General features: G+C 58.5%; 9 protein-coding genes across 9 annotated transcripts; 5 read left to right on the forward strand and 4 right to left on the reverse strand.

The window, feature by feature from the left end:
- Positions 1-592: 592 nt before the first annotated feature.
- On the reverse strand, positions 593-1519 carry SPSK_00862 (septum formation protein; the record flags this gene model as incomplete). Its single annotated transcript, XM_016727808.1, has 1 exon — positions 593-1519. The coding sequence occupies one exon, from the start codon at positions 1517-1519 to the stop codon at positions 593-595; it is 927 nt and encodes a 308-aa protein (XP_016584453.1).
- Positions 1520-2355: 836 nt separating this feature from the next.
- SPSK_00933 (helix-loop-helix DNA-binding protein domain protein) lies at positions 2356-2753 on the forward strand (the record flags this gene model as incomplete). Its single annotated transcript, XM_016727875.1, has 2 exons — positions 2356-2482; positions 2551-2753. The coding sequence occupies 2 exons, from the start codon at positions 2356-2358 to the stop codon at positions 2751-2753; spliced, it is 330 nt and encodes a 109-aa protein (XP_016584454.1).
- A 442-nt stretch (positions 2754-3195) lies between these two features.
- Positions 3196-4887, reverse strand: SPSK_00764 (threonyl-tRNA synthetase; the record flags this gene model as incomplete). The annotated part of the gene is made up of 1 exon (XM_016727712.1): positions 3196-4887. One exon carries the CDS (start codon positions 4885-4887, stop codon positions 3196-3198), a length of 1692 nt encoding a protein of 563 aa, XP_016584455.1.
- Positions 4888-5738: 851 nt separating this feature from the next.
- SPSK_00722 (uncharacterized protein) lies at positions 5739-7910 on the forward strand (the record flags this gene model as incomplete). Its single annotated transcript, XM_016727670.1, has 1 exon — positions 5739-7910. The coding sequence occupies one exon, from the start codon at positions 5739-5741 to the stop codon at positions 7908-7910; it is 2172 nt and encodes a 723-aa protein (XP_016584456.1).
- Positions 7911-8955: 1045 nt separating this feature from the next.
- On the forward strand, positions 8956-11689 carry SPSK_00695 (urease; the record flags this gene model as incomplete). Its single annotated transcript, XM_016727644.1, has 2 exons — positions 8956-8976; positions 9185-11689. The coding sequence occupies 2 exons, from the start codon at positions 8956-8958 to the stop codon at positions 11687-11689; spliced, it is 2526 nt and encodes an 841-aa protein (XP_016584457.1).
- A 2101-nt stretch (positions 11690-13790) lies between these two features.
- Positions 13791-15468, reverse strand: SPSK_00765 (high mobility group protein; the record flags this gene model as incomplete). The annotated part of the gene is made up of 3 exons (XM_016727713.1): positions 13791-14153; positions 14238-14624; positions 15373-15468. The coding sequence occupies 3 exons, from the start codon at positions 15466-15468 to the stop codon at positions 13791-13793; spliced, it is 846 nt and encodes a 281-aa protein (XP_016584458.1).
- Positions 15469-17970: 2502 nt separating this feature from the next.
- On the reverse strand, positions 17971-18183 carry SPSK_00966 (uncharacterized protein; the record flags this gene model as incomplete). The annotated part of the gene is made up of 1 exon (XM_016727905.1): positions 17971-18183. The coding sequence occupies one exon, from the start codon at positions 18181-18183 to the stop codon at positions 17971-17973; it is 213 nt and encodes a 70-aa protein (XP_016584459.1).
- A 1945-nt stretch (positions 18184-20128) lies between these two features.
- SPSK_10351 (uncharacterized protein) lies at positions 20129-20680 on the forward strand (the record flags this gene model as incomplete). The annotated part of the gene is made up of 1 exon (XM_016736804.1): positions 20129-20680. The coding sequence occupies one exon, from the start codon at positions 20129-20131 to the stop codon at positions 20678-20680; it is 552 nt and encodes a 183-aa protein (XP_016584460.1).
- Positions 20681-20982: 302 nt separating this feature from the next.
- SPSK_00693 (uncharacterized protein) lies at positions 20983-23804 on the forward strand (the record flags this gene model as incomplete). The annotated part of the gene is made up of 2 exons (XM_016727643.1): positions 20983-21106; positions 21181-23804. 2 exons carry the CDS (start codon positions 20983-20985, stop codon positions 23802-23804), a joined length of 2748 nt encoding a protein of 915 aa, XP_016584461.1.
- Positions 23805-25545: the final 1741 nt, after the last annotated feature.

Raw genomic sequence — 25545 nt, forward strand, 5'->3', positions numbered from 1 at the left:
TAAAGAAATGAAAAACACATGCACGTAAGCAGGTACATACGGTGCGTGTCAACGTTATGAACTGCCTACAGAGCATGTAAAACGTGGACAGGGAGAATCACGTGGAGCGCTCGGTACATGGTGGATAACCATGACGCTTGTTGTCGTTTTGCATCATTGAAGCTTTGCCAGCCGCCGCACACAATGAGTACGACGCTCCATCGGGCACTGATCCCGGTAACCAGGCGCCGTGGCGGCGGGTACGAAGAACTGCTGCGGTACCAGAAAACAAGATCTATTAATTTGTGTAGGGGACAAACACTTGTGTCCAAGATCGTATATAGACGATGTGACAGCCCCGTGTTCATCTGCAGACGCTGGCTGGTGCCGCCGAGCAGAAATCCGCCTCGCTGAGCCATCCATCTATATTGTGTATGAGTTTATGAATGAGATGATTTTGGTTTTGTCGCAAGCGACAAGAGCCCGACAAATAAACGCCATGCCAAATGAAAAAACGGTAAAGTGAACAAGAAGGCATGCTTTGCAGATGCACAGTATCGCAAGGCAAGACAGCCTGTCCGTAGCGCCCGTCCCCCCAACGTGCTGCTTCCTCTCACTCGTCCTCGCTGTCCTCGTCCGCCTCCTCCTCCTCGTTCTGCTTGAAAATCACCTTCTCGGCCAGCCGCAGGCACTGCCGCACCGGCAGCCCAATCACATTGTCCAAGTTGCCCTCAATGCGGCTCACCAGGAGGAGCCCGCCCGTGCCCTGCACCGCGTACCCGCCGGCCTTGTCCGCGCCCTCGCGGGTCCGCACGTAGCTGTCAATCACGGCGTCCGACAGGCCCTCGGACTGCTTGACGAAAACGACCTTGGTCTCCTCCGTGTGCGACGCCATCGAGTAGCCCGGGTGCGCGGCGTCCTGCCGCGGCGACAGCACACACACCGCCGTCAGCACGCGGTGGGCGTCGGTGTCGCGCAGGTGGCGCAGCATTTTCACGTGGTCCTGTGCGGAGCGCGGTTTTTCGAGAATCTGGCCGGCGCGGGTCACAATGATCGTGTCGGCGGCAATCACGAGCTCCGGGTCGGCGGCGACGGGGTGGTGCTGCTGGGGCTCGGCCGCGGCAAGCTCGGCCTCCTCCTCCTGCGACTTCAAGACCTCCTGGTAGACGTCGAGGCACTTGCGGTGCGCGGTTTCCGACACGTACTCAAAGGGCCCGTACATGGTCTTGGACAGGTCCTCGGGCTTGCTGGACGGCCAGATCTCGAGCTTGGTGAGGCCGACCTGCGCGAGCAGCTGTTTCCGGCGCGGCGAAGCCGAGGCCAGGATGACGCGGCGCGAGCGCAGGTGTGCGAGAATGGGGAGGTCCATGGGCGGCGGCGGCTTGCGGGGCGGCGGCACGATTCGTGGTCGGCCAGACGCGGCGGCGGCAGAACCATCAGGGGCAGCAGCAGGCTCGTGCTCGGCCGCCGCGGTGTAGACCGGCGGCGGATCGGACGGAATGGAGCTGTCGGCCGACGCGGCGCCCTTGGTGTCGGACATTGTGAGGGTGGTCGGTGTGGATGGGTTGGCTGTCGAGGAGAGTTAGGAAGCCCGGCGCCTCCGCGGTCAAGTCAATTGGCGGAAATGAGCCTCGTATGCGTATTCTACCTATGCGAATAGACACGTCGTCGTGAAGAAACGAGTGACAAGTACGAGAGAGAAGAGCGGCCTCAATGAAACTCGATGCCCGGAAAGAGGCAAGTTGACGTACCTGACGTATTCCCAGGTGTAATTGCGTTCTCGTTGCCAATAGAGCTCTATAGCATTCCAGTGACCCTGTTTCATTTGAGGCGCTCCTGCTTATCTTATCGGGTCATTAATATGGGGCACCTACTAGCGCCTATTTGTTGTGGACCCTTCTTAGTCATCACGGAGGAATTACCCCCAACATGCATCGGAGGACCTTGCCCCGCTTTAATTTTGTTATTCGCATCGGCCGTCAGCCATCCATCTCAGATCAGTCACATGCCAACTTCTCCACCATGCCGAACGTCGTTCGCACTTGCCGACCGCACCCTTAGAGCCGCAGCCACAGGCCAAAAGTACGACAGCATTCACAGAACGGACTCGAATCCATCGCAAGACACAACCGACGGCTGCTGCTATCCCTTGGACGTCCCCTCACATGCCTTGGCTGCCGAGTCCCGCGACCTATTTTATATGCCTGTCCCCACGGCCTCGTCCACGGCGACCTCTGTGTCCTTGGTCCATGTCTTGATTTGCGACGCCGCCTCTTATCGCTCGCCCTTTGCTTTTGATTAAAAACCTCCGTCGACCGCACAGCACCCGTCATCCACAATCTCTCTCTACATCGACCAATTCTCCTCTGCCTCGCCATGTCATCTCCGCAATCAGCAACAACGCCGCAGGGCGGCGAGACGGCCGGCGCAGCGACTGGCTCGGGGGTGGAGGAGAAACCGCGCCTGACGGAGCGCGAGAAGAAACAGAACCACATTGCGTCGGGTGCGTCCTTGGGCCTCTGTAGTTGGTGCGCGAGAGTTCCATTCGTCTGCTAACACATTTCTCTGCAGAACAAAAACGACGCCAGGCCATCCGCGAAGGCTTCGACCGGTTGACTGAGCTCGTCCCCGGCCTCGAAGGCCAAGGCCGCTCCGAAGGTCTTGTGCTGCAGCGCACGGTCGAGTTTATGAATGCGGAGCTCGAAAAACGGAGACAACTCATCCGCGACATTGAGAGCCGCGGCGGCACGGTCGATGAAAAAGACCGGCTGTAGGCTGCAAGAGCGGCCCGACGGACGGACGGGGTGCACAATTTAGCGTGGCCCCGAACTGCGACAGCTGTCGTTTGTCGAAACAGAACAGCGACAAGCATTGGGAACGGCGACTGGCGTTGGCGTGGTTGTTTGTGGAATTCTTATGTTCATGTTCATTCTCATTGTCATTTTCTTTCGTTTTGTTGCCACTGCGTTCTTCTTCTCTAGATGGACATACACGGACGAGGATGGCTGGGTTTCATCATCATTTATAGCATGTTCCCCTTCATGGAACGGTACCTGTACGATTACCAGGCGATAGGTGCCCAAAAGTGCAAAGAGCTTGTACGTTACTTGGTGGATAGGCAATTATGTTGTACAGTATTTACAGTTCATTATCCGTAACATAGCAGTGGCCGTTGCCGTGGCCGTGGCCGTAACCTTGTCCAACCGCCGTCAATGGCTACTGGTAGGCGGCTACCTTTTCCTGGAGCAGTCGCAGCAGCGCCTCGGGCGTCATCTCGATGCTCCGCTTCTTTTCCTTGGATGGGGCTGCCCCCTCCTCGGCATTCCCATTCTTAACGGGGATGGCCGACAGATCGACGGAAACGGTACCCTTGGCAACGTCCTTGGGCCCAACGACCACGATTGCGCCATAGCCCTTGGACTTGGCCTCGCGCACTTTCAAAGGCAGCGTGCGCGCACTCGTATCGACATCGACGGCCGCCAGGAGCGTGGGGCTCGATACAATGGCCGGTGGATCGGATGCAGCCACCGACGTGCCGGCCAAAACGGCCTGCACCTCCTTGGCGAAGCCGACGACGGCGTCGCTGTCGTTGACCGTCAGCACGATCGCCTGGCGAGGGTTCAGCCAAAACGGCCAACGGCCATTGTAGTGCTCAATCAGCAGTGCCATCAGCCGCTCCACGGAGCCCAGGACCGCGCGGTGGATCAGCACAGGTGTCACAGGGCCGGCTTCCTCTGCTCCTTCCGCTCCCTCTGCTCCCTCTGCTTCCGCCACCGCAACATCGCCCGCTCGGCCCGCCCTTTCCAGCTCGGGCGACGGTGCCTGGTACGACAACGCAAAGCGCCGCGGCAGCTGAAAGTCCAGCTGCACCGTCGCCGTCTGGTGCTCTTTGCCGTCCGAGTCCTGCAGAACAATGTCAATCTTGGGCCCGTAAAAGGCGCCGTCGCCCGGGTTCAGCGTCCACGCCTGCCCGCTGTGGTCGAGCGCGCGCCGCAGCGCCGCTTCGGCGGCGTCCCAGTCGGCCTCCGACCCAATCAGGTGCCCGTCGGTAGGCCGCGTCGACAGTACCAGGCGGTAGGGGCCGAGACCCAGGACATCGTAGGTGAAGCGCACAAAGTCGAGAGTGGCGCGGATCTCGTCCTCGACCTGCGAGGGGCGGCAGAATACATGGCCGTCGTCCTGGTGGAAGCGGCGCACGCGGGTCAGGCCGCTCAGGGCCCCCGAGATCTCGTCGCGGTGCAGCGGGCTAAAGTCGGCGTAGCGAATGGGCAGGTCGCGGTAGCTGTGCCGCTGGGCGGCAAAGATGAGGCAGTGGCCGGGACAGTTCATCGGCTTGAGCCCGTACTCGTCCTCGACGCTTTCGTTTTCAGGGGACGCCGCGCCTGCGTCAACCCTCTTCTCGCCCGTCTTCAGGGACGCACTCGTCACGGTAAACATGTCGTCCGCGTAGTTGTCGAGATGGCCCGATTTGGCCCACAAGGCCTTTTTGTAGATGGTCGGCGTGATGACCTCTTGGAAGCCGTAGCGCACGTACTGCTTCCGCAGAAAATCGACCAGGCGATTGAAAATGCGTGCGCCATTGGGCAAAAAGATGGGCGAGCCGGGGCTGTAGACGGACGTGGTGAAGAGCTCCTGCTGGACGCCGAGGTCGCGATGGTCGGGCGGGACGCGGTCCTTCTCAGCCTGCGGTGTCTGTGGCGAGCCGTGTGAGGAGCAGTACTGGCGAGAGAGCAAAACGAGCGGCCGTGGAGGGTGTCGGTGCCGGCGCCCTCGTATTGAGCATGTGACGGAAGCAAATCTGGCGGAAGAAGATGAAATCAAGGAGGACGACGGAAACGGCGGCGTCAGAACGGCGAGCCGGACGGCAGGGGCGCGTAACGCCGCAGAGGCGTGCCTGGGAGACAGCATGAGCGCAGCCGCTTCGCAATTGGCATGAAAGAGAGCGTCAAGAACGGGCTGCGGCCGATATATGAAGCGGCACGTCGACCTGGTCGAGCTGTCAGGTCAGGCTGAAACTAAAATTCGAGATCTCTAGTGGGGCCCGAAAGGCCCCTTCCCAATACGGACTAACGCAAAATGCTCCGGTGACCACGCGGGTGTCCCTGTGGGTCCCTATCACGCGGCGCCTTCCCGCCCTGTGCTGCGCTGTGCAAGGCGCCAGTGGGCGCCTTCCCTACGCGCCAGGGACAGCCTTGCCCCTGCTGACCAGGCTGCCAGGCACCCGCCCACTGGTGATGTATTTATGTGCTCCGTATTTCTCCATGCAACGTTTTGATTCCTCGACCACGATTCGCGCGCGTCCCACCACCCCCGGTCCGTACGTCAACGACATTGCGACAAAAGGCCGACGTTCCCACACAAGGCTCCCACAGTGCCTGTGCACTTCTTCACGACTATTTTCTCCGACGTCTAGACAAACGATGTGACTCACCAACAATTGGCACCGTCGTGACATTGCCTTTTTTTGTGTTTTCCCGGAAGAAAGCTAGATGATCAAGCAGTCAAAGCGACAATATACAAAGAATACACAAAAAGCACTTTACGCGTCGCGTCCGTCACGTTTACTTTAAGGATACAGAACCCCTCACCCCTGTTGCCACGACAAGGCCGTTGCAGACTGTGCTGGCCACGGACGACACTGCCGGCTGCCTTGCGTATTACTTCACTCATGGCCACCTAATGGGTTCCTCCCTTTCTTTCTTCTCTACGCCCACCCATCACCACCTACTTGCTCTACAACCTATTGTCATATTGTCGACATGACCGCCCTCCCCGTCGAGAGCTCCTGGCGCATGGTCGAGGGTGAGCACGACAGCTTCGACACGTCGATTGTGCCCCACGCCTTTGGGTTGAGCGGCGACGATGGAGACGACGGCGACGATCCGTTTGTGTCCAGCAGCGGTGCGCCGTCCCAGCAGTCGGCCGGTTCGGGGGCAGGGCCGGCTGCGGCGGCGCGATCCGGGCGGGGCCTGGGACGCCGAACGGTGAGCGGTGCCAGCGGCATCAGCAGTGTCAGTCGCGGCGGTGCGTCCTCGTCCCAAGAAGACCGCATCAGCCTCGGCGGCGACTCCTTTGGCAGCGGCTCCATCCCTGGCTCGCAGGACGACGACATTCACTCCTTCTTGCGAAAAGCCGAGAACGACGAGCGCGTGCTGCTCCGGTCGCCCTTTCAGCCATCGCTGCCGCCGTCGGTGCGGCAGAGCCCGCTGAGCGCGAACAGTGCAGGCAAAGCAAAGACGGCAGCGAGCGCCAGCCGGCTCGACCGAAGCAACCGCACGTTTCAAACGCCCGAGCCCGAGTTCCGCATGCCCACAATCGACATGGACGGCAGCCTTCACGCGGGCGATGGCCGTATACACCCCCAGAACCAGCGCGTCGCGGGCCTTTCCTCTTCGTTTCGCGTCAGCGATACCGGGAGCCCTGTCCAGCGGCGGTCGACCGGTGGTGGCCTGCTCAGCCGACTGACTGGGCAGCGCAAGGCAAACACGGCAAAAACACCAAAAGACGACGCACATGACGCCGGATCCTCTGGAAATGGTCCGACCACTACTGCAGCAGCTGCTGCTGCTGCCTGGCGACGGGCCGTGCCCTCCAGCCGGGCCTTGCTCTTCGTCGTCCTACCAATCATCGGCCTGATTGCCGTTTGCGGCATGCCGCTCTTTTATTCGACAGCCATCCACACGGCCTGTTCGCTACCAGGCGTACCTCTTCTCGGGCTGCCATTCTGTCCCAACACAGCCGAAGCGAACAACAAAACCACAATACCGGCACAAAATGACGGAATCAACACCGACACCGACACCGCCTCCGACACAGCTCTGCAGGATGGCAACTACTGGGCCATCCGCCACCGCTTCAGCTACGAAAGCCGGCAAGCCGTATCCGAGGGGCCGGCGTCGCCGCCCGTCACGCCCATCGTCAGCCTCGTGCGCAGCGCGGGTCAGCTGATGCGCGTGCAGACGCAGCTCGCCGACGTTGTCAAGGAGCGCGTTCTTGTCAGGCGTTCGAACAACGTGCCCCCCGCCCAGGACGCCTGGCTCGTGCCCCGCGCGCTGACCAAGGACCTTGTGCGAGCTGCGCAGATGAACACGGCCACGCTGCCTTTCCTTTCTATCGAGCTCGACGCCTACCTTGACGCCGCCAAGCGCGTATCCATGGCGCTCACGCGCCTGCAGACGGGCGCCGTCGCCACGGCCGCCGACACGCTCACCTACCGCAGCCAACAGACACTGGCGCACCTGAAGCGGATTGCGGCCACGACCAGCGAAGCACACCGCCGCAGCGACGGCAGCGGCAGCCGTGAAAGCTGGCTCAGCCGCGTCTTTTCGCCTGCCAGCAACACCCGCCGCACCCAGCTCCTCGATACCTACCGGCGCCATGTAGACGCCGTGCTCAGAAAGACACAGCTGCGCGTGGGCGAGGCCGAGGCCGTGTTTCATGCGCTCGAGGCGGCCGGCGCACACTTGGCGACTGTGCAACAGTACGTCGTCGCCAAGAAACTCGAGCTGCTCGGCGCCAACGTTAGGAAGGCGCCAGATCGTGCCAGTACGGGCGGCGGTCCGGGCGGTGACCCTCTGCTCGACACGTCCGGAGGCCTCTTCTCCTGGCTCTGGTCTATTGTCTTTGAACGCCAGCCGGACGATGGCGTGTCGTCGTCGACCAAAACCATGAGCAAAGCGGCACGGGTTTGGTCCGGATACGCGGACCAGGTGCAGCGCCTACACGAGGACCACGAGGCCGCCGTGGGCCGTGCTGCGGAGGCGCTGGACGAGCTCGCCGCCGTGCGAGACGCACTGAGTGTGTTGCAGACGGAGTTGAACCAAGACGGACGCGACGGCACCAACAACAACGAGGACGGCGATGTGGACATGCGGCTGCACATGGACATTGTCGATGCCGGGATCCAGGATCTAGAGAAGGTGGGGCGGTGAGGCCAGGACGATTTGAATTTGACGGGATGCGAATGGTTTCATGGGATGATTGTTACGTGTTTTCTTTTCAACTCTTCTTATACCGAGATACCAGGCAGGATTGGGTTAATGACGGCTGGCGTTCGACAGGACACGAGATCTGGGTTATTTTGATTTTGGCGTTTCTAGCGACAATACGACGTCTTCCTTTGTAGTTTGCTTTTCTTCCCATATGAAGTCTGCAAGTGACCAAACCCCGTCTTATACGACCAAATCCATGTCCCATATCCCCCGTTCTGTAACGATAGCATCGTGTTCAGTAGCCACAGTTATCAGCCAACGTGGGGCGTCTTAGCCTGCGATTCGGGAAACGGCGGCGGGAGAGTCAGGATGACATCAGACGTGCCGGACGCTGCTGGTGGGCGGCGCCTGCCTTCGATTCGTTCCCGAGCTCGTCCCAAGATGGCAGTGTCGCCCAAACCAAAACAGACTCGGCCAGCAATGGCGAACTTAGCCAATGGAGAGACGTCAGCATTGGCTCTTTCCTTATCTTTAGTCGTTGCTTCCAGTCAGCGCCTTCGACTGCACGACACAACGGAATTGCGGGGTAGGTGCGGCGGGAGAGAGAGAGAAAAAGAAAGAACCACCGATGGATCGGCACCAAAATGCGGAATTTGGGCCCCTCTGGATGGCCTGGTCGTTCTTGCTCTTTTTGCCTGGCGCTGTTGCTCTTGCTGCAAGAACAGAGCTCGAGCTCTTTTAGCACGGAAGGAACCACCCAAAAAAGTTTCGCCCGTTAGCTGGTGTTTTTGGCGGATGCTCTTATCTCGGGAAAGAGCGAGCGAGCATTACTTTGTGGCATATCCTCAACAGTTTGTGATCTTTTGTTTCTGCTTCATTTTTTGCCATTCTCATTCACCCTTAACCATTACATTTTAATCCTTTTTCCAGTCCTTTTACTCCAAACATCCCCCCGTTTGTCGTCTTGTTGCTGTACGCACACAGCGCTGCCGTCCCGTCAGAGGGCAATCCCATCACACAGAACCACCACCACCACCAATTAACCATGCATCTGGTGCCAAAAGAGGTTTGTCTTACGCCATGAAAACGCTGCTACCAGTGCGACAGGCTTGGCTTTTTGGGGAATGCCAAATTGCGCATGCCGTGTCCAGCATGCACAGGGCTACAAAAATACAAAAATACAAAATATACTGAAATTGGGGGACATAAGTACCCAACGCTGCGAGGTACAAAAGAATACAAAGAACAGACACTGACGCTCAACGTTTCTCAAGCTTGACAAGCTCGTGATATCGCAGCTTGGCACCATAGCCCAGCGGCGCCTCGCCCGTGGCGTCAAGCTCAACCACTCCGAGGCCGTCGCTCTCATCTCCCACAACATTCAGGAACTCATCCGCGATGGAAACCACAAGGTCGCCGACCTCATGGCCCTCGGCTCGACGATGCTGGGCCGTCGCCACGTGCTGCCGTCTGTCTGCACTACGCTGCACGAGATCCAGGTCGAGGGCACCTTCCCCAACGGCACGTACCTCGTCACTGTGCACGAGCCCGTCAAGACCGACGACGGCGACCTGGCGCGCGCGCTGTACGGCAGCTTCTTGCCCGTGCCCGACAACAGCCTGTTCCCGCTCGAGGCCGCCGCGGCCTACGAGGCGGCCGCGCAGCCGGGCGCTGTAGTCGTCGTGAAGCAGACCAAAGACAACATGATTCGCCTCAACGAGGGCCGCGAGCGCACGCGCCTCAGCGTCACCAACAAGGGCGACCGCCCCGTGCAGGTCGGCAGCCACTACCACTTTATCGAAACGAACCCGCAGCTGCTGTTCGACCGCAAGCGCGCCTACGGCTTCCGCCTCGACATCGCCGCCGGCACATCCATTCGCTTCGAGCCCGGCGACACCAAGACCGTGCCGCTCGTCGCGATCGGCGGCCACCGCGTCATCCGCGGCGGCAACAACCTGGCGTCGGGCCCCGTGGACCTGTCGCGCGTCGACGACATCCTCGCGCGCCTGCAAAAGGCCGGCTTCGGGCATGCGCCCGAGCCGCTGGCCGACGCGCCCTTGGACCGGGCGGCCTTTGAAATGACGCGCCAGGCGTACCAGACCATGTTCGGCCCGACCACGGGCGACGTGGTGCGGCTGGGCGCGACGGACCTGTGGATCGAAGTCGAGAAGGACTACACGGTGCGCGGCGACGAGTGCAAGTTTGGCGGCGGCAAGACGCTGCGCGAGGGCATGGGCCAGGCGTCGGGCCGGGCCGACAAGGACTGCCTGGACCTGGTGATTGTCAATGCGCTGGTGCTCGACTGGACGGGCATCTACAAGGCCGACATTGGCGTCAAGGAGGGCATCATTGTCGGCATCGGCAAGGCGGGCAACCCGGACGTCATGGACGGCGTGCACCCGGCCAACATGATTGTGGGCAGCTGCACCGAGGTCGTGGCCGGCGAGAACAAGATCATCACGGCCGGCGGCATCGACACCCACATTCACTACATCTGCCCGCAGCAGGCGTACGAGGCCCTCGCGTCGGGCGTCACCACCCTGCTGGGCGGCGGCACGGGCCCCACGGCCGGCACAGCCGCCACCACGTGCACGCCGGGTGCGCACTACATAAAGCAGATGCTGCAGGCGGTCGACGCGCTGCCCGTCAACCTAGGCGTCACGGGCAAGGGCAACGACAGCGATCCCAAGGCGCTGCGCGAGCAGGTGGTGGCCGGTGCGTGCGGCCTGAAGCTGCACGAGGACTGGGGCTCGACGCCCGCGGCCATTGACGCCTGCCTCACCGTGTGCGACGAGCTGGACGTGCAGTGCCTGATCCACACGGACACGCTCAACGAGTCGGGCTTTGTCGAGAGCACCATTGCCGCCTTCAAGGGCCGCACCATCCACACGTACCACACGGAGGGCGCCGGCGGCGGGCACGCGCCCGACATCATCTCGGTGGTGGGCGAGAGCAACGTGCTGCCGTCGAGCACGAACCCGACGCGGCCGTACACGGTCAACACGCTCGACGAGCACCTGGACATGCTCATGGTGTGCCACCACCTGTCCAAGGACATCCCCGAGGACATTGCCTTTGCGGAGTCGCGCATCCGCGCCGAGACCATTGCCGCCGAGGACGTCATGCACGACCTCGGCGCCATCAGCATGCTGAGCTCCGACTCGCAGGCCATGGGCCGCTGCGGCGAGGTCGTGCTGCGCACGTGGAACACCGCGCACAAGAACAAGGTGCAGCGCGGCAAGCTGCCCGAGGACAAGGGCACGCCCGCCGACAACTTCCGCGCCAAGCGCTACGTGTCCAAGTACACCATCAACCCGGCGCTCGCGCAGGGCATGGCCCACCTGATTGGCAGCATCGAGGTCGGCAAGCTGGCCGACCTGGTCGTCTGGGACCCCGCGTGGTTCGGCACCAAGCCCACCTCCGTCATCAAGAGCGGCATGATTGCGTGCGCGCAAATGGGCGACCCCAACGCGTCCATCCCGACCGTGCAGCCCATCATCGCGCGGCCCATGTTTGCGCCCCTCGTGCCCGCGACCTCGGTGCTGTTTGTGAGCGAGGCGAGCATTGCCCAGGGCGTCGTGCAGACGTACGGCCTGCGCAAGCGCGTCGAGGCCGTGCGCGGCTGCCGCAGCGTCTCCAAGAAGGACATGCGCTTCAACGACGCGACGCCCGCGGTCCAGGTCGACCCAGAGGCGTACACGGTGCTGGCCGATGGGGCGCCGTGCACCGCCGAACCCAGCGAACGGCTGCCGTTGTCGCAGCAATTCTTTGTGTACTGAGCACGGAGCATCGTGGCCAGGAGGCGGCGGATCTGACCGGTATATAAAATCTATAGCAAGATTGTATGTTTGGATTTGCCGCTTTTCAGTATTCAGTCATATAACGAATCAGGACATCTATTGGAAGTAAAGAGAAAACGAGTGCGGTCGTACTATGAGTGCTTGGTGGCAGTGTACTGTAGAGCATGTGTCTGAGGATGCTGTATTTTCAAGGCCAGTTGAGGTTGGTATCTAATAGGGGGCAGGTTCCAAAAGGAGGTTATTGGAGCATAAGGTTGCTGTAACCTACCACGCCACGGGGAATGGGTGGTGAAGAATACAGAAACAGCGTTAGGGCTGGTGCTGGAAGGAACGATGTGGAGAGAAAGAGTGACGGGGGGAAAGCACGACCCTCCAGAGGGTGTCAAGACGGAAGGAAGTATTAGTGCGCGTTGAGAGGTCGTCTGGGAAGGAACACAAAGGGAAAGGAGAAAAGAGTTAACCAAAGCCCATACCAAAGTACATTCACTATTCGAAGGAACGAGAGAGGCCGTTCGCCAGCTCCTTTCCCGTACAGGCCTTGTCAAGGCAAGGCCAATAAAGGCCTAAACCGGCCATGGTAGGCCGCTGTCCTGCTCCGCCCTCGGTGGTTCAATCCAGCTGCTTGCTAGGCGGCCCCCCCGAACCCACAATGGAAAACGGCATTGTTCAACGACACTGAACTGGCCACCGTTTCGGCCATCCCTGCTCAGCCTTCTCAATCCGTGTAATGCCACTGGCTGTTGCCCAGGTTGGGGTTCCGCGATCAAGACTGCCTGGCCGTTGTTCCTAAGCTGCCATTCTTTCAGGGCCGTTTTACGGAAAGATAGTTATGTCAAGTCGCCAGGTACCTCCGTCTGCTTTGGCCGTGGATATAACAGCGGCCGAAATACAGAGCCAGTGCAACATACAGAGCACGACATACACAACCCAAAACAGCAAGTCCTCTCTGCTTCCCCTATTCTAACATCACCATCAGCCGCTCACTGACCTTCAATCATCGTGTCCCTGGGACGGATCCAGTCGCGTACCGTACACCAGGTACTGAGGGTCTATTGCGCTGCCATTCACAATAACACGTCTCGATAACATGGCAATAATAGCTTTTGCACGGCTTTATGAGTGTGCCAAGAAGCACCGCAACAATAAAACACTGCCTCCATAATTTGCAACGCGCAAAAGTTATAAACTTTGTCGTATATTGAAAGGGCCATCCAGCTTCAGTGCCTTCTAGCGTAATACCCAGGGTGCGCTGCATTGTCCAGGTTTTTTGGGGCCAAATTCGGCTACTGCCGACGTCCCTTCCAGCGCTTCCCCCTTCCGAGTCCGTAACAAGACCAGACCGTTTGACCTATGACCCCATACGTCAATTTTTCCACCGCCCCCTGTCATTCCCAACACATGATATAGTAGTCAAAAGTACTTGTAAATAAAAACAAGCAATAAAACAATAAAAACCAGCAACTCAAAGCAACGATAGTCCCCCTCCACAGCAGGGAGTGACTGGGTAAAGAAACCGAAAAGAAACCGCAGACATAAATACACACACAAAACCAAACACAGAAAAAGAAGCCAATCATGACGAGACCGTACAAAAACCAAGCAACCCATCGTCACAAGCCAGAGTCGAAAGAAGAGGGAAAAGAAGCAGCGCGGGCGAGGTGGGGGAGGGAAAGAGAAAGAACGAACGAGACGAAAAACAGGATTCATACGCAGGAAGACGCAGAAAAGACGCAGAACCGGAAAAGTCAGCGTCGCCATACGTACTGTGCTCTGCCATGCCATGCAATACCGAAAGGAAGGGCAAGCAGGAGTCGCAAATCGTCGTCCGAAGAGTGGTAGCAGTCGTCGTCGTAATCAAGAGTGCCTCGCGCGCGGGGCGCGGCGGGAAAGAAATCGTCGCAATGGAGCATCCAGTGATGGGAATTGATGGGAAACAGATAAATCGACAAGGGTTATGGAAGAACTCTCATCGACTCACTATTTCACGCTCTGAAGAGCGCAGGGTCAATATTATCAGTAACCAGAGCATTGGAGAACGCCTAACCGCCTCTTAGCCTTCTTGCTTCTGCAACTCTCGGGCTCATGCTCTAGTTACCTTTGATGTCCGCTTGCGCTTCTTGTCGGGGCTGGCAGGGGCGGCTCCCTTGACCGGCTCGGCCTCAGCGCCCGGCGTAGCGGTCTTACGCTTCCGGTTGTCCTTCTTGGCAGACTTGGGGGTCTTGGCCGAGTCGTCGGCGGGGCCCTGCTGCAGCTGCTCGGCAATGGCGTCCTGGTCGTTGCCAGTGTCCGCCTCCTTGCTCGTGGGCATGGGGATGTGGAACTCGTCGGCGTAACGGAGCGCTTCCTCGTCCGACATCAGACGAGCATTGGCGTTGCCCGACTTGTACGAGTGCACGCGAGCGTTGTACAAGCGAAGGTTGTATTGGTAAGCGCGGTCCCAGCCCTACATAAGTCATGTCAGCCACACTTTCACGCTCGCAACCGTTTCTGGAAAGAACGGAAAGAAAATAATGCGTATACTACGTACACCCTTGTCATGGGCGTTCATGGTGCTCCAGCGGCGCTGGCCCTCCTCTTGAACGGCACCCTTGGGCGCCTCAGGGCCCAGGTCATTGGCAATGATAGGACGGGCAGTCTGCATGTACAAGAAGTACGGCGTGAGGGGACGCTTGGGAGCATTGGGGTCGTGGGTGCGCTTCTTGCGCTCCTTCTTCTCGTCGGCAGCCGGGGCGACGGCAACCGCAACAGGCGGCAGGACAGCGCCGACAGGGGGCAGCAGGCCAGTATCAAAGCCAATGAGCTCGCCGACGCCGTCCACGCCGGCTCCCTCACCCAGCAGGAGGTTTGTCTGGCGGAGATACTCGCCAGAGAAGTTCTTCAGGAGTTCCTGGATAGTGGACAGACGAGCGTAAACCTAGAGTGTGTTAATTATCGGTCACAATAAACGATCTGGCGCATCTGGTCCTCCGGTGTCTTTTTTTTTCAAAATGAGGCGCGTGCTGTGAGAGTGGACTTTCGCGCGTCGCCAAATTGAGCGAATGTAAACAAAAGAGTGGGTCATGGCCGCTGGGCCAGGCGCAAGTGTTATGCGCGACCTTCCAGTTCTCTTGTCCTAATTTCCTGTCGCTTGACTTTCGGAAATGGGGGTTGTAATGAATGTCTGTATTGTGCAGTGATCGCAGCTGTAAAACCATGCAGGTTGCTTTGCACTAACTGTTGCAATTGAAGTATCCAGTTGCCGCTTGCATGTGCGCGGAAAAAAAGCTTGGGTTGTGCGCTGCGCAGTATTGTTGGTGCGATTGGGCAGCGTGAATATGAATGGCAGTGCAGCGTTGACAGCCGTGGCTAGACTTCGTTTGGGCGTTGGGTTGAGAGGCAGAATATGTGCAGTGGCAGGAAGCCGGCTTTACAAAGAGGCCCGAAGGTGTGACAAGGAATGGGAACGGAGACAGCACAATGGTGAGAAGAAAAAGGCGCAGAAGGCAAACCAGATGTGAGGCTGGAAAAGCCAACAGCGCACGTCTATGAGCAGGCGAGAGAAAGAGGGTGCGCGACAAACAAGTGCAGGTGAGCGGGCTCGGAAAGGAAACAGAAACGACACCGGAAGGCCAGAGAGAGACCAGAAAGAAGAGGTTGAGAACACAAGAGAACGCAAAACATACCGAATCGCGGACGCGAATGAAGTTCTCGACATCAATGACCTTGGGCGCGTCGGCCTTCGCGGCCTCAGCGAGCTGCTTCTTGGACGGGCGAGCCATAGCGCTGATTTGTAGCTGTGTAGTGGTGATGATGGATGGATGCTGTTGGAGCGCGAGCGATTTCAGGGACTTCAGTGGCGATGCGCTGAAGAGGTTGAAATGGCGATGTGGATTTTTAGTTTATTTGATGCTGGAAAGGAGACAAAAAGGCTACAGCGATGGGGGGGAGGACAGAAGGGATCAGAAGGGATCAGAAGGGAAGGAACGAGGGGAAAGGAAAAAGTCCTTTCAGGCGCGCGAGGTTGGGGGGGTGCCCGCGAGTTTATAGGCGGCTGGGGGGTTGGGGGACGACGCGCTGATTTGTTTTGATTTGATTTTGGCGCTTTTGCTTTTTTCGGGCCAGTCGCTCTGCCCCCCTTCTGAATCGGATTGCTGTCCTATTTTTTAGTTGGTGTGGCTCCTTCCTTTTTTTGGCGCACCCTTTGTCCGCTAGGGAAAGGGGGGGTGGGCTGGGGGAAGGTGGTCCCCCGACAGTCGTGCGCTGTCCCGATCTGACCTTTGCTGGGCAGCGCACGCTCAGCAAGAAGCTCGTAATACAGGCGGCCACGCCCCATATCTTTTTTCCTACTCGGGCGGCTTCGGCAGGTATCTTAGAGCCTGAACTGGTGGACGGTCGAACTGACTTGGCCTGAATCCGCAGCGAGCCGTGCACCCCTGTCCGTTCTGACCTCTCCTGCTCTTCTGCGAATGATAGCTTGCTTCGCTGAGGCCACTAGATGCCTCTCCGTCGCAGTTGCCGCTTCGAAACACTGGCCGCTGCATATGCGCGCTGGCCGCCCTCCCATTCTACCGCTGTTTCCGCATAACCGCCATTCTAAGTATCTTACTTGATGATGGTGCTGAGATGGGGGCAGGAGCTGCTATCTCGCGCCATAGTCTCGCGCCATAGGTGCCGACGGCTGTCTCAACAGATCCTCCAGTTGTCTCGTAACACCGCTGGCCAGTCCAAACCGGGATTCTGCCAGAAACCGCCCGACGATACTGTCGTGCAGCACATCCATCTTCTGTCTTCAGCAGTCTCTGCGATTTCACAAAGGCTCCCAACGGTCAGGTCTGTACGCCCATGCTCCATGCACTTCACTATCTCACCTAGCACGCTCCTTCTCTCGCTTTTTGATTGCGCCGCTCCCCACGGCCTGCCAACCCACACCTGCCCGCAAACGCGCACGCCTTCCTCACCCTCTGACCTGTCCTCTCAAAAAGATACTTCGACAGCGCCGCACGTGTGTCTTTGCATTCGACTGCAAGCCATGTATCAAACTATCTGGCGCGTTTTACAGTTTCTCGAATTACTAGGTATTTACTTAAGCAAGCGGGTGAAGCGTATGCAAATTTGTATTCTACAGCGTTTTTTGAACACATTATGCAGTTGTGTTCTGTTCTTTCGGCCCGTGGTGGGCGCGCCGCGTGGTGCGAAATGCTTCGTGCTGTTTTCAATGGACATCCTTTGGGGGATTCAGTGAAGTATTTGGGCGGCCCCTGAGCACCGTCGTAAAGTATCGCGGCGTGTTCTGCGAAGACCGCCCTATGCCTCAGGCGACCCCTCTTGGCCTTCTGGGCAGCGGCTTCTTGTTTTGGAATGTTTTGATTTTTTTTTTTTAGGCAAATTTGTGTCACAGGCGCTACGAGCGCTTTTCATGGATACGGGCGCACGCCCCTGCATGGGCGCTATTGTCCAATGAAAGACTCGTTAACAGCCAGGCCATAACAGGGTAACGGGGTTGGTGGGGGGAGCACGCGCGGCGCTCAAAACAGAAGGAAACGAGACAGCCGAAGCTCACCAGCCATCAGGCGAAACCCCCCGCCCCCTTGTACTGATCTGCTGTATTTCCAGTACGTAACCTGAAGTGCCGCCAATTCGCTAATTCGCTAATTCGCTAATTCACTCGCCTCTTTGCCTCAATTTGCTGAAAATGAGATCGCACAAGCCCCTCTTGCTCGCTATCGCTTACTGATCGTTGAAGTGTCCTCTGTGGTTTCCTTCACTGCATCTAGCGCCTTTTAGTGGTCGCGCCTGAAAGCCCCAAAGTGCGTCACAATAGCAAATTGGACAGGACCTGCAGGCGCCCTCTGAAGCCTCTTGTGACCTGCGCTTCTTATCTGCGCGTATTGCGGAGGTAACGCTGTCTCTGTCCAGAGGCCGAATCGCACCCCCCCTCCCTTGCCGCTAAACACCCCCCCCCCCCCCCAAGGCCAGGCCCTTCTGCTGGCCCCTCTTTCCTCTGCTGAGTCTGGCCGTCCTCTCCGCCAGGCCAATTTTCCTAATACTTTGGCACTCCCCGCTCTTTCCTCGTTTTACTGATTTTATCGCTTTCAGGGAAGCTGCTCTGGCGGCTTTGTGTTGCTTCAGATCACGCCAAATCAGCAACAACGATGGTGGGCGCGCTTTTACGATTGTACGTTTGCCCTTGTTGCCTCTTAACGCCAGATCCAAAGCATCAGGTCACCTCCAGAAAGGCCAATCGCCGAACCACAGCGACCTTGTCTGTTCCCGCACAGCTTTCAACTGGCATGCTGCAACGGCTGGTTCCATGCCCCGGAGCCAGGCGCACGCAGCTGTTTGCCTTCCTGGCTTTCTGGCTTCTGGCTTTCTGGCTTTCTGGCAGTGTTCACGGCTTTCTGTCCCCATCCTTGTTTTTCCACGCTGCAGAAGAGCGAACTCTCTTTCCATGCCAACGCCAGCTTGCTCACGTCCAGCGCCAACGTTTGTTTCATTGTATCTCCCCAAAGCGCCTCCCAGCCCCCAAACCCCGCCAGATGTCTTAGCTGCGCCAACTACCACGCGTCACGTCGTGCAATCTCTCTATCCATGGAATCTAGCCAAGCACCGTTGTAATATTTCGCAAGACAAGAGGCAAGGGCGAACAAAGACACGCTCGATGACCCTCGCCGCAGGTCGCATGGCAAGCTCAGAGCTCTCCTGTCAAGCTCTCCTGGGTTGGTCAACTTCATATGCGCGTGATATATACTCGAAGAAGCTCGACAGATAGCTCAGTCAGTCTCTGCCACGAATGTACGCCGATATCGTAAAATCGTCACCATATCTGGCTCAAATGTACGAAGTATATGTGCAAAGACTCTCCCCTTGGCTTACATACTCGAGCTTACGCGCCTTGGATAGCTGCAATATGCTAGACATAGCAGAGCTTGACGCGACAGGTCAACGTCCACTGGTTTACCAGCTCCTGCTCGCTCGAGCTGCCAAGGCCTCACCAAGAACGGGTCTAGCGCGGACGGGAACCTGAGCTTCAAAGAGCTCCCAGAGGTCTAGACGACGTGCTCTGTTAGCCCATCAGCAGTGCTCGTTGTCGCGAGCGAAGTCGAGACCCAGAACGCGTCACCCACAAGGCTGCTATGTTGCCCTCTTTTCCTCCCCTCCGTACTGCTTTACGAACTTGCATGCCGTCGGGGCGCGACGTTTGTTGGTACCGAGGGAGCTCCAAGGACATTGTACTTGGTCTGTGTGCTTCCTCGGGCAGAGATGCTTTGGGCTGAGCTCGATCTCAGTTCAGTTGTAATAGACAGCGCGAGCCCGGTCTCGACCGACGTCATTACAACCGAAGTTTTGGTTTAGGCGGCCCTCACTCTTACATCCCACGCTCGTATGCCTCCCGTATATCGTAATTACCCATCACTGAAGGCCTGGAACGCGCCCGTAGACTCCTTTCCAAGCTCAGTCAGGCAATCCTGACCTTCATATCCGCCTCGTAATTACAGCGCGCCAGCGATGCCCGGTCCGTCACTGATCATCGTATGGTGTCTGCTGGATGCTTTGATGCTGTGCTGCGCTGACGCCTTTTGCGTCAAACGGCTGGCGTGCTCGCCTGACCTTGACGGGGCGCTGCAGCATCGATGCCATGCAGCTGCCAGATCTCGGTGAACCCCCGCCGGCCACGTATCATATATGCGCCGTTGGTGGTCCCGTCGACACAACAAAGGTTGCAGAATACGAGGTCGGCCGCCGATACAGACCTTTCGAGGGCTTTAAGGACAGCTATTGCTTCTTTGGATAATGAAACTTGCCTGGCCCGACTAGCCAAGCTCTTTCCAGCATGCGACTGTGCAAAGTCACAACAAACCAAACGCGCGCGCCGATAAGGGCTAGACTGTCGCCACTGAGCCCAAAATGCAACGGTCATCAACCGCTCCCGCGGTTGTCATTGTGAACTATGATGCCGGGTCCTTTTGTCTCGTTCCAGATGCAGTAGTCCGCTCTCGTAGCTGCTGGCACGGGCCGTGAGGACCAAAGGCACCTTTTGAGACACTTAGCCCAGGAACGCGCAGAGGGTCTGATGAGGGGATGTGTATGGGCCACCCACCACCGCGGTTGAGTCTGTTGTCCTTTTTCCACGTCTTATTCTTGAAGCTATTTGGTGTCTGGACTGTAGTCTATCTCATTGCGATGTTTTTTCTGCCCCTATACAGTATCACTGCATCGCTCTTTCCTTCCTTCCTTCCTATCCCCAACCCTTCCGCACTTACGCACCCATGGCACCTGCCTAGCCTGTCTTTGCACCACGCCTTTGTCTCCTTCCACGATTCACGAGACATGACGAAAACGACTGCCCGCGCGCCTGGAAACGGCAGTCACGGCCTTGCTGAGTATTGCCAGCAACCAAAGCGCAGCGCTCGCCGCAGAGGGTCATGTTAACGCGCCACGATGCGCAGTGGGGTTGTCAGCGGGCAGTCAAAGGCGTCTTGCCCCGACTCCGTCACAACGACCTGTCTCTCCTCTCCTCTGACAACGCAGGGTGCACACAAGAGACGTCTCCGTCACACACAAGTCGTTCCTGCCACTTCGCATTCGGTGAGGTCGACACAAACACGGAAAGAGCAACCCACCCACAGACTGCTTCGCTCCTGCTTCGCCATGGCAGCCACCCAGTCGTGCAACAATGCCAAGCCCAACGCGGGTCCTCATGTGTCGCAGGCAGCCCAATCAAGCCCTGTAACAAACAGCGGCCGGATTGCCCCTCGCTCATCTCACAAGAGCTCTTGCCCCTGTCAGGACCCTCCCATCGCACCTTCCAAACAACAGCTCGTCACCACAACAGGAAAGAGGGGACCCCAGTCGTTGCCCTCCTCTTGGCAGCTTGGCATTGAGGCATTGAGGCATAGAAAAATGCAACGGCTTCTCAGTACCGCATCTCTTGCTTATGTGCGTCTCTATGTCGTCCGTCATCTTCCTGGCACGGTGAAGATCCTGCTTTAAATCAAGACGGCTCCCTCTTTTTCGGCTTATATACTTGGGTCGCCAGTTTCTTCACCCGCATCTCGGATCCTGGGATTCTGACCACTTGCATCTAACATCACCAACTCTTCACTTTACTCTGTAAGGAATGCCACCCACAGAATCTCAAAGAAGCTTGGCAGACGAGCTCTTGGCCTGCTGCTCGACTTGTCTTGGGCTTTCGTTTGCTTTTCTACTGGATTTTTGCTCCGATCCTGCCCCTCCGCAAGCTTCCCTCCCGCTGACGCTATCCAGGGCCAATACGACCGTATCAGCAACCCACGATGTCGTTACTAAAACCTCCTCCACTGCTTGTCGGCGTTCTCGTCCTCGTCTTCTTTGCCCGCCGGGTGCTCGCCTTTGGTGCCGGTAACATTGCCAGCATCTCCAAGGTCGAGGGCCAGAACTGTGCGTGCAAAACTGTGTCGTCGTGATCCACAACCCTCTCCGGCCGCTCGCTAACCGCTTGTCCCTCTGTCTAGGGCGGCATGGCGACATCGAGGACGCCCTGCTGCAGCTGCTCATGGCCCGTGCCGTGGGCGGCAAGAAGTTCGACAAGCTCGCTGTCATGCGCGTGTACTTTGGCAACTGGCTCCGCGACTACAGCCAGGCCATTGACGTCGGTACCGTCAAGTCCGTCTCGGCCGAGGCCATTCGCCTGCTGCTCTGCGTCCTGGGCTTCCTGACGTTTGGCTATGGCTCCCGCGAATTCGAGGTCACCGCCGAGCGCCTGGGCACCTACCGCCCCGAAGACCACATCGACAACCCCAAGAACTACGCCGACAACCTCGACGCCCGCCGCTACGACCCGCGCCTCCGCGGCCCCGTGGACGAGCGTGTCGAGCTCGCCATCGACCCCGACTCGGGCATGAAGAACTACATTGCCAACGAGCGTGCTGGCATCATGACCAGCGCCTACCACGTCCGTCAGCTCTTTGGCAAGTGCATCGATCTCGGCCGCTCGTACCGCCACAGCAAGCGCAAGGAGGACCTGTACGAGGCTCTGCGCCTCATGGGCACCGGCCTGCACTGCCTCGAGGATTTCCTGGCGCACAGCAACTACACGGAACTAGCGCTGATTGAGATGGGCGAGACCAACGTCTTCCCGCACGTCGGCCGCAGCACACGCATCCGCCTCCGGGGCGCCGACCACAGCGTCTACCCCGTCGTGACGGGCACCTTTGGCGGCGTGGATTTCCTGCACTCCGTGACCGGCGAGGTGTCCGACAAGCTGACCCAGAACGAGATTCAGGAGCTTGAGGGCACCCTGCAGAGCAGCCAGAACACGGACACCAGCATGCTCGCCAGCGTGCTGGACATGATCCCGGACGGCATCTTCGGCGGCGGCAACAAGAAGGACAAGATGCACGACATTCAGGCCAACGCCGCGGCCGCGCAGATGCAGGAGATGAGCGTCTCGCCGCGCCGGCCGGAGGAGTACACGGTGTACATTAAGAACATTTTCGCGCAGATCATGCCCGCCATCCAGTTCCACGACGAGATCCTCCAGCAGATCACCGAGGCCATTGAGAAGATCCCCGTGCTCCCGCAGCTGGTGGAGCAGCTCGAGGACCAGCTGTCCATCTTTGTCTTCTCGGTCATTGCGCCGTTTGTCGTGCCCGTCATCCAGCAGATCCAAGCCGAGCTCGCCACGGGCTCGTCGGAGATTATCCAGAGCAGCAAGAACGAGCAGCTGGTTGTGTTCAACGACAACGAGAGCACCGACCCGACGCACTCGATGCTGTCCAAGGACCACTTTAGCAACATCCTCAACGAGATTGCCGGCCGCACGGCCAGCAAGGTGGTCACGTGGGTCGTCCCGCAGCTCATGCAAGCCTGGGACGACGACCGTGTCGACATTGGCCGCACGCTCAACCGCATCATCTACGGCGTGCTGCACCACCCGGCCCAGCGCGGCATGGGCGACGACGGCGCCCGCGACTGCCGCACCCTCATGTTCCGCAGCGTCGAGGAGTGGTGGCAGAGCATGCCCGACGAGCAGCGCGACGAGTACCGCGAGAAGCTGTCGCGCGAGGGCGTCGAGCGCGGCGACAATCACAAGGAGGGTGTGCACGACACCGGCCACGGCTGTGGCAAGCCGCTCACGATGCAGAAGAACATTACTGGCTTCGGGCCGTCTGGCGGCGGCGGCGGACTGCCAAACGAGCTCATGGGCGCAGCGGCCGGTGCCCTGTTCGGCGGTGCGGCGAGCAGCTTTGCTGGTGGTGGTGGTGGTGGTGGCAACAACTACACCAGCTCGGGCGGCGGCGGCAATCTTTTAGGCGAGATTGGCAACCTCATGGGCGGCGGCGGCGGCGGCGGTGGAGGTGGTGGTGGTGGTGTAGGCGGCCTCGGCAGCGGCGGAGCAGCTGGCCTAGGCGGTCTTCTCGGCGCGGCTGGCTCGCTCCTCGGCTCCGGCTTCCAGGAATCCACGCGGCCCACTGTCACCAGTTCCCAGTACGAGGCCGACGGCGGCTACAGCCAGACGTACACGCAGTACGGTCGTAACCAGGAGGGTGACCGCTACGCCCAGGCCGAGTTCAAGCGCACCGAGTACCCCGACGGCGAGGAGCGCACCGACTACCGCCGCTACGAGCAGGACGAGTTTGGCGGGCGTGGCCAGCGCCCCACGGGTTTTGCCTACGAGGAGCGCACCGACACGCGGCCGACGTACGGCGGCGGCTATGAACAACGCATCGAGGAGCGGCGGTGGGAGGGCGGCGGTGACAATGGCGGCGGCCGCTGGCAAGAGGAGCGCCGCGAGGAGTATAATGAGCGCCGCCAAGAGCGCTTCGAGGAGCGTCGCGAAGAGAGCGGCGGATGGGGCGGTGAGGGCGACCGTCGTCGCCCCGGTGGCTACGGCGAGGAGCGTGAGGAGTATGGCGGCAGTGGCGGCGGCGGCGGTGGATGGGGTGGCGGACGCGAGGAGCGCCGCGGCGAGTATGAAGGCGGCGGCGGCCGCCAGGGCTACGAGGACGAGAGTGGTGGTGGTGGTGGCCTCGGCGGATTCGTGAGCGGCATTGTGCGGGATGCGCAGGAGGCCTTTGAGGACGAGAACGGGGGTCGCCGCAACGAGAGACGCGAGGAGGGTGGCTGGGGCTTCTAAGGTCTACGAGGTTTACGAGAGATGTGTGATGATGGTGGTGAGTGGTGCAAATTGGGCCTGATTTCGCGGAGTAACGCGAAGGTTGTGATGGGGTTTAAGGGATGTTTCCCAAAAGCAAATGAAAGTTGATGTGTTATCCTGGAAGTAATGAGGATATGCTAAAAGATTTTCTTTTTCATGTTTGATTTTTTATAAAAACACTCCAAAATAAACGATGTTTTATGTTTTCGAAAATATAAAATAAATGCAATACAAATAAAATAAAATAAAAATAATTTTTGGCCTATCACTAATTCACAAAATGGGACATCAGTGCACAGAGCAGGCAAAGGACCACCCCTAGCGAGTCATGCGATGAGGAGTCACACCCAGCGGTAGACGAACACAACAGACGTTGGATCTGACGTGGACCAGCCTCCTTCAATTCACCCCATTTCTCGTTACCAATGGCCATCGTGGGATCGGCAGCATCAGTCCTTGTTCCGGTGTCTGTTCTTTCTGTGTCTGCTCTAGAAAGTTTCCTCACTTCTGCCCCCTGTTTTCTCACTCGTCGACTTCTCTATAAGTTATGTTTTGATCTATATTTACGTCTACTCATCCCATGTATATTAATACCGGCTCAACCGTTCTCGGCTCGCTGCCCAGGAGCCTGATAGACATATATTACGTACGTATAACAAATACCACATACTCTTGCGTACCGCAATTTTGTCCCCCCAAATTGGCGCACTTGGACCGGCGAGTATGGCAATACTGCTGTGTTCCTGGCTTCCTCTCTCTGCCCAAACAAACTCGGCCTCAGAGTGAAATGTCGGTTTCTGTCTTTCGAATAGTCCACCAATCGAACCAACCCCGTTTAGCCTTCTGCCACTGCGACAGCACACAATATCATCGCCGACCACTCCGCCTCGCACAGTATTGCCGTCTTGGTATGTGGGGTAGCCCCCCTGTCGTATTGATTGCCCAGCGGTGTTTATATTAATGCGCTCGACGCGCACTCGCCCACCAAATCGCAATATGGATATATATGTTTCGATCCCGAACGCTGGCTAGTCATTTTGGGCATGTCCCACCCACCCATCGACTCGACTCGATCGAAGAGTGCTCTGCATGTGGCTCTCACCGGCAGACCAGGCCGTCGATCTCCACAGTCTCACCAGGGGACGTGGGCGCATTCAGGGACAGCCATTCAGGAACAGACAGAGGTTTGCCAAATACGATCGAGGCAGGTACAGTTGCGCATCCTCGAACCGGGGGCCGTGTCCGCAGTTACTCAACTGGGAATGACTCGAGGGGGCGCGTCAGACGGCCCCTCTGTTGATCGACGATACGACGAGCAGCGCCGAGATGCTTTGTGGGGTTCTGGGCCCTATGGGTGAGGTCAATGGCGGAAGGCGTCCCATGTGGTCCATGGGGCCCATTTGCTCGAACCCGGGCCATCCTGTAGAATGGGCCTCTGTTTTGAGCGGGCTTCGTCTCGATACGGCCGACAATGAGGCAGATAGAGGCGGGCTAATAGCGGGACTGGTAAAACTCAGCGCAGAGGATTGAGGGGGAACCGTGAGGTAGGAAAGACGGGTACATGATATAAAGAGAGGAGCTGCCATGGACAGCCGGGGATTTGGCTTTTGTGGCTTTTGTGGCCTTCCCAGCAGCTTTCTTCCTCGTCATACAAGCCGTGATCCTCCCTCGGTCCCCACGAGCATCGCCGTCGTCTTCAGTGAAAGAGCGCTCCTGCATC

The sequence above is a fragment of the Sporothrix schenckii genome (genome assembly GCF_000961545.1).
Source record: "Sporothrix schenckii 1099-18 chromosome Unknown Cont48, whole genome shotgun sequence".
Lineage (NCBI taxonomy): Eukaryota > Fungi > Ascomycota > Sordariomycetes > Ophiostomatales > Ophiostomataceae > Sporothrix > Sporothrix schenckii.